The sequence below is a fragment of the Chelon labrosus genome (assembly GCF_963514085.1).
Source record: "Chelon labrosus genome assembly, chromosome: 20".
NCBI classification, from domain to species: domain Eukaryota; kingdom Metazoa; phylum Chordata; class Actinopteri; order Mugiliformes; family Mugilidae; genus Chelon; species Chelon labrosus.
In genome coordinates, this window is record NC_140353.1 from 18,291,931 (window position 1) to 18,303,160 (window position 11,230).

The window sequence follows — 11,230 nt, forward strand, 5'->3', positions numbered from 1 at the left end:
CAAGGTTTGCAAACATGTTACTAATTCCTTATCCGTACGTTTCCATATCTGTAAAAACCTACGGCTGAATGGTGTTCCTTGTGTGGACACAAAAGGAGCAACAGAGCTGCTGGTGGCCGGTCCCCTAACGTGCTGCTCACAACCTACACCTTCTTCAATTTTTATTAGTTAATGGACTTCGGTGACCCCACGTAAATCCCTGTATCCGTCTGCCTGACTGTACCTTAGCCAGGGGGTAAAAGCCGGTCTCAATGTGTGGGTGTGTTGGTTCTTCAATATTTGATATGCAAGCCACCTTTTTCACAGAAGACATTTTTAAATTCCATAACAGGAAACACTCAAGTAGACCGAGCAGCATCAGGGTCTTGGTTTACAGGCATTGCTCTCTAGAACAGTGGACGGAGATGAAGACATCTAACAGTCTGTCATTAAAGATCAGTTCATCGTACTAACTGGAATCAGAAGAAGGCTTATTTTTTGTATGAAGCAGTTCCAGGTCCACATGTATATCAAACATTCCCAAACCATTTGTGCTTATATATGCTGCTTCATTACTGAAAGGAGGATTTGTCACTATGAACGGCACCAAATGGCACCAACAGCCTTAATGGACATACTGCACCACCAGTACTAACGCTTTGTTTGTTTGAACACAGCATCTTGTACATCATGGCTGTATTTCCAGTTATGTGGCTTTCAAAATATAATAAAAAAAACTAGAAACATAAAGCAAAGAGGCTCCTTTAAAAGGACTGCATGTTCAAAAGCCTTCATTATCTTACAATTTGGTAGAACACTACTCAGAAGGTGTTAATTATTTTTATGAATGAACCCCTCAGATCAAAATCTTCACACTCACAAGCTCATTTTCCCTGGTGCTGTAAGCATCAGTCGCCTTTCAAATCCGAGAAGATCTAACTCCTGATCGGGAGACAAGTCAAAAGCGTTCCAGTCAAATAGCCGCATGCAACATCAAAAAGATCTTTCTTACTGTGCCGTTTCCATTTCCATTCAAGTGTAAGCCACTGTCGAAGAGCGGGGAGGACACTCGACTGTGATCCAGCCCTGGAGAACCTGAGGATAAAAAAAAAAAAAAATTAAAAAAACAGAATGATTTATGTTCTGTGCCCCTTTCCAAAAAAATAAAAAAGCCTTCTGAAGAATCACAGTTAAACATTTAGTCTGACTTCATGTCTATGACTATTTTATCCCTTCAGAAACAAAGAAAAGTAATTGGGAAGTGCACATTATGTCACATAGTGAGGCCCAGTACACAGAGTTACATTTTAAGGGTTATTATTGACATGATTCTGCTGCCCTGCCTCTAAGCCATGCAGTGTACATCACAGGCAGCATCCAAAAAAGACGAATGCTGCTCTTTGATATGATATTAGCCTGGTGTTGGGGAGGGGGGGACCTGCTTTGTGATCCGGTCACACTCTGTAAAGTGTGGCAAGCGGCTTCTGGCCTCTCCTGCTTGTCATTTGTGCCATGGTACAACAAAGGACGGCTTAGAGAGAATACGGCATGAACCTTTCTCGCTCTCGGGCAACAAAACCACAATTCGACGGGCCAAACAGCCTACAGCGAAAGCTGTCTCTGCACTGACGCCTTCCTATGAATGTTAACCTCCCACAACAAGATGTGAAGGCTGGATTTCTCACGGCGCTCGCTTTGAATTTAGCAATATGTACGGGTTTATCAACTGAGCCATAAATATTTATGTATGCCTATTAGTATTAATTATTCTTCTACATCTGTGTGCTCTTCGTAATTAGGTAAATTGTACAAAATGATTATCATGTTTGCTAGTGGAGACTGAATGGTTTGTATTACATGGAGCTTCATTTCTTCTATTTGCTTACAGCTGAGACAAGAAATATTGGTAGCTCAGCAGTGTGGGTGTTATAAATCAATGTCCCAGATGCTAGTCACACAACGTGCTACAGACTGGAATAATAATAATAATAACAATAATAATAATAATAATAATTAGTTTATTGCTACCTATACATTCACTATGAGGTCAAAGGAAAAGGCTTCTTGCCGATAGTCAGATCAGTACTAGATTCACATCTGTCTGTTCAAAATGAAGCTGGAGCCAAGAGAAATAAGACAGCTGGCCTAGCCCTGCCAAACATGATCAAAACCAGCTTCCAGAAGCTATAGAGCCTACTAACTCACCTTACGTATTAAAAGAGAAGTAAAAAGACATTTCGGTATAGGAGAAGTTTGACAGATTTAGCTACTCTAAGCAGAAATTTTAGTGGCGTCCATCTAAAGGTGTGTGCAGGCTACTGGTGAATAAGCTGCCTCCAAGTCATTTTCAAGGGGAGCCACTCCCTGCAACTCTGTGACAATGTAGCTGGACACAACTTAGTAACTTTGCTAACAAATCTCATACCATTTCTTTGAAGACAAACCTATGTAATGTTGAGTTTGTCGTGCTTTACCTCATTAATCATTTAGCCTATAAATCAAAAACAAGTCGATCAATTAATTATTTAAATTGATCGGACCACTGTAGTTGTACAATGAGTCGGATCAAACCATACCCACACAGTCCTGACAAACTGGATGCGACAGATTATTTAGTTTTTTGGAATTAAAAGATGCCACAACTATGAAATCACATGGGTATTTACAGCATGCGGTAAGCAGAAGAAGTGTAAACCAAGCTAAATATGTTTTAAATTTTAGATTGTTCCTCATTTTGCTTCTCACAGCTTCCATAAACAGAAATGGCTTCATGAGGTCCAAAGAAGTTTGTATGCTTAGAAAACAGTGGCTGCTTTTACTCTGCAGTCCAAATCTTGTATTTTTATAGCGCTTTCCTACCCAATGGCACTCAAAGCACTTCCCATTCACAGCGACCCATTCATGCACACAAGCACACACCGGCGTGGCCAAGAACTGTGAGGAACTTGGGTATCAGTGTCTTGCTCAAGAACACTTCAGCATGCGCTAAATGTCCCAGGGATCAAACCGCTCGCGATCATGGTTTGAGGACAATCGGCTGTAGCTACTGAGCCACAGCCGATTGATGTGTCGTTCTGCTGGATATTCTCAATGTGTTTTGTGCTTAATGTCCCGGAGATCTAACCACGAACCATCTGGATACCTACTGAGCCACAGCCGTCCCCACTGATCATTTAATTTCAATGCAATGTTCTGCTTGGAAACCTCTTGTACCGGCATTCATATGGAAGTTACTTAGACACATAGCACTCACCTAAACAATGTTGCTGACCAGGCATAACCACACCATAGAAACTATATACACAATGGCAGCAGCTATCCCCCGATGCAGGAGAACGTGGTCTGCCACACCACAAAAACGGCTCAAAAATCTGAAAAATAGGCTATGGGTTACCCCAGCCTCCAAACTCCCCAGATCCCAAACCGACTTAGTAACTGTGAGATGCGCTGGAACAAGCCCTAGCCCCCTCAACCCATAGGACCCAGAGACTTCCACTACCTAGTGTCCTTGCGTAAGACACCACAGGACACCCTCAGGAGGCCCATGTCCATTCTCTGATGAGTCAGAACTGTTTCGGAGGCACAAGGGAGACTTAGGCATTAATGGGCAGGTAGTTTTAATCTCGAGGCTGATCGGTGTATATCATGGAGCCGTTTAAGGTAATCACCACTTTGCGGCACTTCATCAATCCTCCACTTAATATAAAAAAGACAAAGTGAACCCACTTAACATAAGAGTGTTCCACACAATTTATTATTTGCTTTTAGCCTTTTAAACAGCTTTCTGTTGGTTTTCTCTCTGGCTATCACTTTCTCATCCCCTCTCACCTACATCCTTCACTTTTCCCCGGCTCCGCATGGATGATTTTAGTGTCTCTGATTTCATCTTTTCAAGCTGCTGAAGGTAAAAGCAGCTCTGGGTGTTTCTGACATTACAGCTCGCCTCAGGCCACCGAGCGTGACAATTTATCACTCTGAAATAAATGCTCATCTATTGAACCGCTTTAACGCGTTAACTTGAGCACAAAACACAATCTCCCATAAATGCTGGTTTACCTCTCTGTTGCTAAGAATGCTCAGCGAAATGAAGTTTATTGCGAGCTCGAGCAGGGGAGGCTTACCTAGAGGCAGTTTTAGAAATGATGGAACTTCTCGCAGGTAGCGGACGGTGATGGTGACCTCATCTCCAGCGGTGCGCAAGAGGTGAACCTGGCAGGAGTGAGAGAGATTGAAAAAGATAGTGAGAGAGAGAGAGGGAGGGAGGGGGATTGTGAGCGATGCAACGAGATAAAATTTAATCTTGCATAAATGAAACAAGCCACATTCATGTCAAGCTGTACACTGCCTGAGCAAACAAAATGTAACAGGAGATGAGTGAGGAATATTTAATCAGAAGTTAAAGCCCGACTGAAGTGGTTTCACTTGGATCATCAAAAGGCGGAAGATGAAGGCCGGCATTTACCTCGTGACAGGCGTCGGCAAAGTGACAGCTGACACCACGAGGTAATTATGCTTTCAGTGTCTGGTTATCTAAGTGATGTAAAACGTGTCCTCAGAGATTACAAGTTGCAAAGATGCACTCGTGCAAGGCGAGGTTTAAATGACGAAGTGTTGCATTTGCCTCTTTTCAGCGCATCTCGCACAAAGGAGAAAATAAAAGAGCAAATCAGACACTTGAACGCAAAGCAAGGTCACACCGCGCGCGCACACACACACACACACACACGCACGCACATCGGCTTCCAGTTCCCTCACCATCCTCCCCTGCAGCGTGCGGTAGCCCTTGCTACTTTAGCCCGAGCATCTGTCAGCGCCGACGCCGTGACAGGCTGCCATTAAAAAGCTCTGGATTTTGTTCTGAAGAGAAACCGCTCATTATGCGTTTTGACGCGTTGGAGGTGAATACAGAGAACAGCTGTTTGGGCCGAGGGAGATGGAACACCGGAGGAGGGCGTTTGTGTGTGTGAATGTGTGTGTGGAGGACTAGGGGGATGGTGGCAATAAACAGCGAAGGGAGAAAAGCTCGAGTCCATGTAGGAAAAACACTACCACTATTGCCACGTAGCTCCAGATACCCATCTACTCCTTTTCATGCTTTTCAGTTTGTCTGTGCAAACCAAAAGAAAAACTGCTTGATACCAAGATGAGAACTCAGATTGATGAGGATTTGGTGTTAAACATAGAAGATGGATAGAGGGTGACTGACTGATGGATGGATGGATGAGGCAGGGTGTTGGCTTTTGGCAAAATTAGAAATATACTCACAACTTCCTCATGAGTACAGTGCTCTACATTTATGCCATTGACCTAAAGAAACCAACAGAGAGAGGAAAAGCAAATAAGTGAAAACACAGATGAGGAATTGTTACACACTTTTATGGTCATTTGCAGGGGTGGGGCACTGGGTGTCACAGGCCCTGAAATATGACGATGACTCTACCAGACTCAGAACGTCATAGGAGTTCCATGGTTGATTACTGAGTAGGTCTACGCTCCTGGGCTAATCCTCTGTATGAAGTATAAAAATAAAAAAAAAGCCCCCACATGATGAGAAACACATGCGCACACACAACGGGCTCAAAGACACACGAAATAACTAAAAGAGCCAAAAAAATAACAAAAAAACAACACTGAAATACAAAATGACACTACAGATAAAGCACAGCCACTTAGAACACAAGAAACAGACATTCCTCGTAGAATACCAAATCAAAAAACACAAAGAGAGATGAGACATGAAACGTTACGAGGGCCTCAAAGACTCTATGAGGAGACCAAAAAAAAAACTACAGAGAGACACAAGCACAAAGAAATAAAAATATATATAAAAAAATATGCAAACGGATCATAGAGGAAAATAAAAGGATGTAAAAAGAACTGTTAAGAGGAAACAAAAGGCCACAATAAAACACAGCCACGTGATTTGTAGTCATTCTGAGCCGTTTCAGAACACAGTGCAGCTTTAGGGTTTTTGGATTCTTCGCTATTTTCTAATCCTACATAGATCTGTATATCTTCTGTTTAGAAAATCTTTTTGGAGAGTAGTAGAGTAGTACGGCAGTAGCTGCACTTCTAGTAGTTACTGTGTGTGTCTCGTCAGCATATATGTAGCACAGTGGGACCAGGAGAAACAGCATCTCACCCCTATGTACGCTTTTATTAACGTATCGTGGAAGTGACAATAAAAAGGTGTTGAATTTTGAATCTGATTCAGCATATTTCTGTTTTCATTCGCTGGATTTGGTTCTCTATGTCTACTTTAAGGACTTGCTGATGTTTAGAGTCATTTTTGTGCTGAAATGTTGAAAGCTCTTTGGGGGGGGGGGGCACTTCACATGTCTGTCTCTTAATCCCTCCATGGCTGCAGGATATTTAGAGCTACAAATAGCAGATATTTATTCATATCATTTCATATTACAAAAATCTAAAGTTGCTCATTTGGTGTCCGGTGACCATTACTTTACATTTGAGTCTTAAAAATGTTTGCTCATTTTACAGACTCAGCCTTCTAATTCATGCTTCCGACCCTCGGCCCTGCCCCTAATTGGTTGCAATAATCTACATTGTGACACACTGCAGATAAAAATAAAAACTCTGCTGATACGAAGGTGGAAGCAGTAGCAATTCTATCTTTATTACAATACCCAATAACTTCCAGTAGGAATGTTAATATTGCCTTGCTGTCCATTCAATCTACTTGATATTCTAGATAAACAGCACATCCAATAAACCTGCCAGACAGATTCAAATTAACTTTTTGTAAGATTAAATGAATATAATTATTAAATACTAGACCACTTTGACAGCTACTATTATAAGGAATGCCATCAATTATTTATTGGTGACCTTCGTAATAATCCACCACAGACACTCTGATAATGAGATCTTTTCGTTAAGGTGACGTGAAATTCTACAGCGATGTATTTGTACCACAATACATGTCTCTTACAGAGACATTAAATGACTCATTTGATTAAAATCATGGAGTTCAGACTTCTAAATATTCTGCCCCCATTCCCTCAAATTAATTACACTGTCAAAGCAAAAGAGGGCTGAAATTAAGATGCAACAAGTTGCCACTCTTGGCTGTGACCCGAACTAGCCTCGAAGCAAATAAGTCACGAACTGATGTACCAACCTGCAACACGGCGTCCCCGACGAATAGCTTCCCCGTCTGATCGGCTGCAGGCGTCAATTGTCAAGTGTCAGAGGTTAATGAAAACATTACGAAATAATTGCTCATTTCATACATGGTAATGTGGCGGAAATAGCAACCCCTGTCTCTGTCGGACTAATCTCGGGCAACATCCTGCGGCTCGGAGAAAGAACACAGGCAAAGCGTGAAATTTGAAACTAATCAGGATATAAACTCATTTGCGGCGGCACGAGTGGAAACAATGAATGCCCTGTTTGTGAAAAGATTCGTAAAGCTCTGTGAGGAGGGCTCTTAATGTCTTCGGGATATGAAGACATGATTCACTTGCGCCCCCAAAAAAATATTAAAGGGAGCGCGTGGGCAAAAAAAGAGAAATTACAGAGAAATGATTCACATGACACTCTGATATTGCATCATAGCGGGATCCTGAGAGGTCATTAGTTCTTACAATTTAACTGACAAAGACGATTAAAGTATGTTTTTTCTGCCGTCTAGCTAACAGCATGATAGCATTACCCTTCCAGTCTGGCTTCTGTTTACTTCTGCGCAGCATTTCATGCTCAGTGGTTATGGATAACTGCCTTGTTGGACTCCTAATTAACAGTAAGTGTAGTGTAAGGTTACAACAGCTTATCATTTACTTGGTGCCTACCAGCAGGTGTACATAAACAGCCTAACCAAGGAAAATTGTTTTAAAGGTGCAGATAGATATTTTGGGGAACATTTGTGCTTGGTAACACAAGGCCATTTACCAGTTAAAAATATGTCTTTGTTCTAAAGACGATGGGGAATACGTTTGATTTAACGGGAAACAAAACTTTTGTCAGGATTTCTGTACATTTTAACTAACAAAGAAAATAACAAAGGAAAACCAACGGTCGTATTTTTAAGAGGCAGATTAATAGTGGTCCTACGTTTCCACCATTTATGCTAAACTAGGCTAATCTCTGCCGGACAAGCTGCATAAAGTGGTCCAAATTTTACAGCTACAATGTACATTTCGCTTTGAACCGTGTAATGTCTTTTGTAGTTTCATATTCTGGATGCATTGTGGGTAATTTTACATACATTTCCCTAAAAATTCAACTTTAAACACACGGCAGCTTTGTTATGTTTAATAGATTTCATATATTCCATGAGGACAGTAGCTCACTCATTGCCATAGCGCCGGCTCTAATCCAGACCATTGTTGTGTGTCGTCCCGTCTCTTACCCTATTACTTACCGTCTCTCTCCACTAATACCTTGAATTAAAGGTCTTAAAGCCCGTAAAAATAACTTTTACACTAGTCTAGTGTGTAACCTACTGTGGTGAAAGGAGTTTGGCATCAATCCTCTCTTATAGAAGCTGACGTATTCTATTAAATCAAGGCGAAGTTACATTCCCAAAGTGATACCTTCTTCTTAAGTATGTCCTGTGGCAATGCCATTAGGTTTGTCTCAGTCAGTGGTTGTGTCAAAGGAGGACATAACTGAATTATATTGCCTTACTGAATTGTGGGAAATGTGGGCTCCACTGTTTTAGCCTATTCCAATTATTCTTGGAAAGAAAGAAGCAAAATTATTGCGTTTCATGTTAATAATCTACTGGGATGACGACGTTTAACACGGCATTGAAAACACATTTCTAGATCCAGGATACAGTAGTGAGATTAAATACTTTCTTACCTACTTGATCTTTAAAAATCTTTGAAATAACCACCGGCACGTTGTGCTCCGCGCCTCCCTGAAAGCAGGACAGAGAAGATGAGGATGAACTCTGCGGTGCCTCAGTGGGGGAATTTGCTGCTAAACAAACAGTCATCTCCGCCAACCAAATCCCTTTTCATTCCCACTGTAGTTCCCCCCACCCCCACCATAATCAAAACTTATCTGCTTACTTTGATGCTTAAGCCCAGACCGCCAGTCGCTTGTCTTCGCAGTACAACAGTTCTGTGCTTTAGAAAGTGGGAGTTTCTTATTGGCAAAAGGATATTGTGAACACTGAAACAGTATTATGGAGTTATGCAGGATGAATTACAAAGTAAGTCTGGAGCCCTCGGGCGCACTTACATTTACTTGGGATTCACTTCCACTTGTACAAACCACATCCAGCTTCTGTATGGTTAATACCTCTTTGGTCAATTTCAGGCAGACATCATAGGTATTGTTGGTCTCCTCTTTGTACAGCAAAGCAATTCCAGATTTTGTCTGTTGGAATTGAGAAGAGCATTGACATTTCTCCTTTCTTCCAAGCAGAGCAATTACGTACACAATGAACATTTTAATCCTCTTTTCTCAACGTGTCACTTGTGTATCGTGTTCTACTGGTCTAGTTTGGGTTAATTGGTTTTGTTTGACATTGTGAAACCTTAGCGCAAGAAGAAAAAATAAATAAAAAAAATAATTTCAAACTTCGAATTCCCTCACAAAACAAAGGATACGTAAAAAGCTCAGGTGATTGTACTGGCCAATTTCACTTTGAAGACAAATTACAACTTTGATAAAAGAGCACGTTCTCTTTGTAGAAGGAGAATTACAAAATACCTGAAAACAAAACGGGGCAGCTCAATCAAACCCTTAACCCTGTGTAGGGCATTCACTGAAATACCTGAAAATTCTAAATTTCAATCCTACAGTGTTACTGTAAAGCGTAACAAGACCTTACCTTACCTTGGTGGCATTTTCAAAACTTTTTTTTTTGTTTGTTTTTTGCCCGGGTCATGCAGAGCTGAAAAAGCTACGCAGATAAAGTTGCGAAACACCTGCAAGAAAACTCGAATAGTCCAGCTGCCTTTGGTTTAGCATCTTTGCAACGTGTGCCACCATTAGCATTTAGCAGGCAGATTTGTCTAGCTTTAATTTATCTACTTCAGTCTTTCAGCGTACGTCCTGGGAAGTTCTGCCAAGTGGGAAGGGGTTATCGCCACAAGGCACCTCCATTAGTTTAACAGATTTGTGGATTAAACTAATGAAGGTGAGCGTAAAGTCAACATAAATATGCTACGCTCCACACAATGACGCTCAGTCATTTTTTTTCCCCAAGTATGTTGAGATCCAATGTTCACACAGGTCTAGTTATGAAACCATTTGTGAGGTCTAAAATATTACACAGACAAGCAGTTAAGCTATCTCAAAGCCCTTCCTGTGATACTGGTCCATCTTTTGAAAAAGCTCTATTGATGTTGCGGGTTACAATATTTCTCCAAGCCTCATCAAAATCCAGCCACAAGAGTCAATAAGGGTGATGGATGACCTGACATACAGTATAAACAAATGAAAGAACAGACTAATATATATGACAGGAAAACAATAGCTCATTGGACTGAGGTGACAGCAGAGTAAAGAGTTTCATGTACACAGAGTGGACGGTGGAATGACAGGAACACGAATGTAACGTGGCCCAAAGCACCCTTGTAACTTTGAAAGCTTAGGACAGAGTTCCATCAACTGTCTCATTAGAAGTAAAGCATTTTAGGCTTCATTTGGTAGGGTAGATTTAATTCTCTAGGTTTCCCATTACCTCAAGTATTATCAAACACCTCCTACGACACTGTTGATAATAGTGTGATGTAGAGTGCTTTACTAATCTAATCCTTTTAGCAGTGCTTTACTCTTCTCAGTGGTGTTCCAATACTTAAAGATCAAAGTTCTCATACTCCAACATTACACAGAACAGGAATTCACTCTGAACTCACAAGCAGTGAAACATGAGGGTTGATCCAGTATTTAGAGAAAGCATCTATTATTTCACATAACAACAATGACTGGAAGCATGGCAGCATTACCAATACACCTCCTCATAAAGTGACGGGTTGAAGGATAAAATAACAACTGGTGGATTGTTGTTGTATTGTTGTGAAGGCAATGTCTGTATTTCTGTGGAATAGCACCTGTTCGTAGATGATGTGCTCCTGAGTGACAATCAGTGCGTCGGTGTGGTCGACCAATTTCTTTTAAGAAACTTGGAAATGAAGGTCGTGCTCTTTTCTCCACCAGGACAGACGATAAATTAAGGCTTTGTGGAAATGTGGCTGCTGCTGCAGCACAGCGGCTACGCCGAGGGGACAAATAACGAGTCTGAAAGTTTTGCGGCGCACAAAGCAGAATGTCCGTG

At 41.3% G+C, this 11,230-nt stretch overlaps 1 protein-coding gene across 1 annotated transcript in view; it reads right to left on the reverse strand.

Annotated features, from left to right (window-relative positions):
* The window catches only part of sntg2 (syntrophin, gamma 2), a 70,508-nt gene extending 60,872 nt beyond the window's left edge, over positions 1-9,636 (reverse strand). Inside the window, exons 1-7 of the mRNA XM_084569851.1 lie at positions 9,187-9,636; positions 9,015-9,071; positions 8,803-8,860; positions 7,118-7,161; positions 5,245-5,286; positions 4,101-4,188; positions 992-1,074 (exon numbers count right to left, since the gene is read on the reverse strand). Coding sequence (XP_084425977.1) covers positions 992-1,074; positions 4,101-4,188; positions 5,245-5,286; positions 7,118-7,161; positions 8,803-8,860; positions 9,015-9,071; positions 9,187-9,396 — 582 coding nt within the window. The 5' untranslated portion in view covers positions 9,397-9,636. The remainder of the gene's footprint in view (positions 1-991; positions 1,075-4,100; positions 4,189-5,244; positions 5,287-7,117; positions 7,162-8,802; positions 8,861-9,014; positions 9,072-9,186) is intronic.
* Between the last annotated feature and the right edge of the window lie 1,594 nt (positions 9,637-11,230).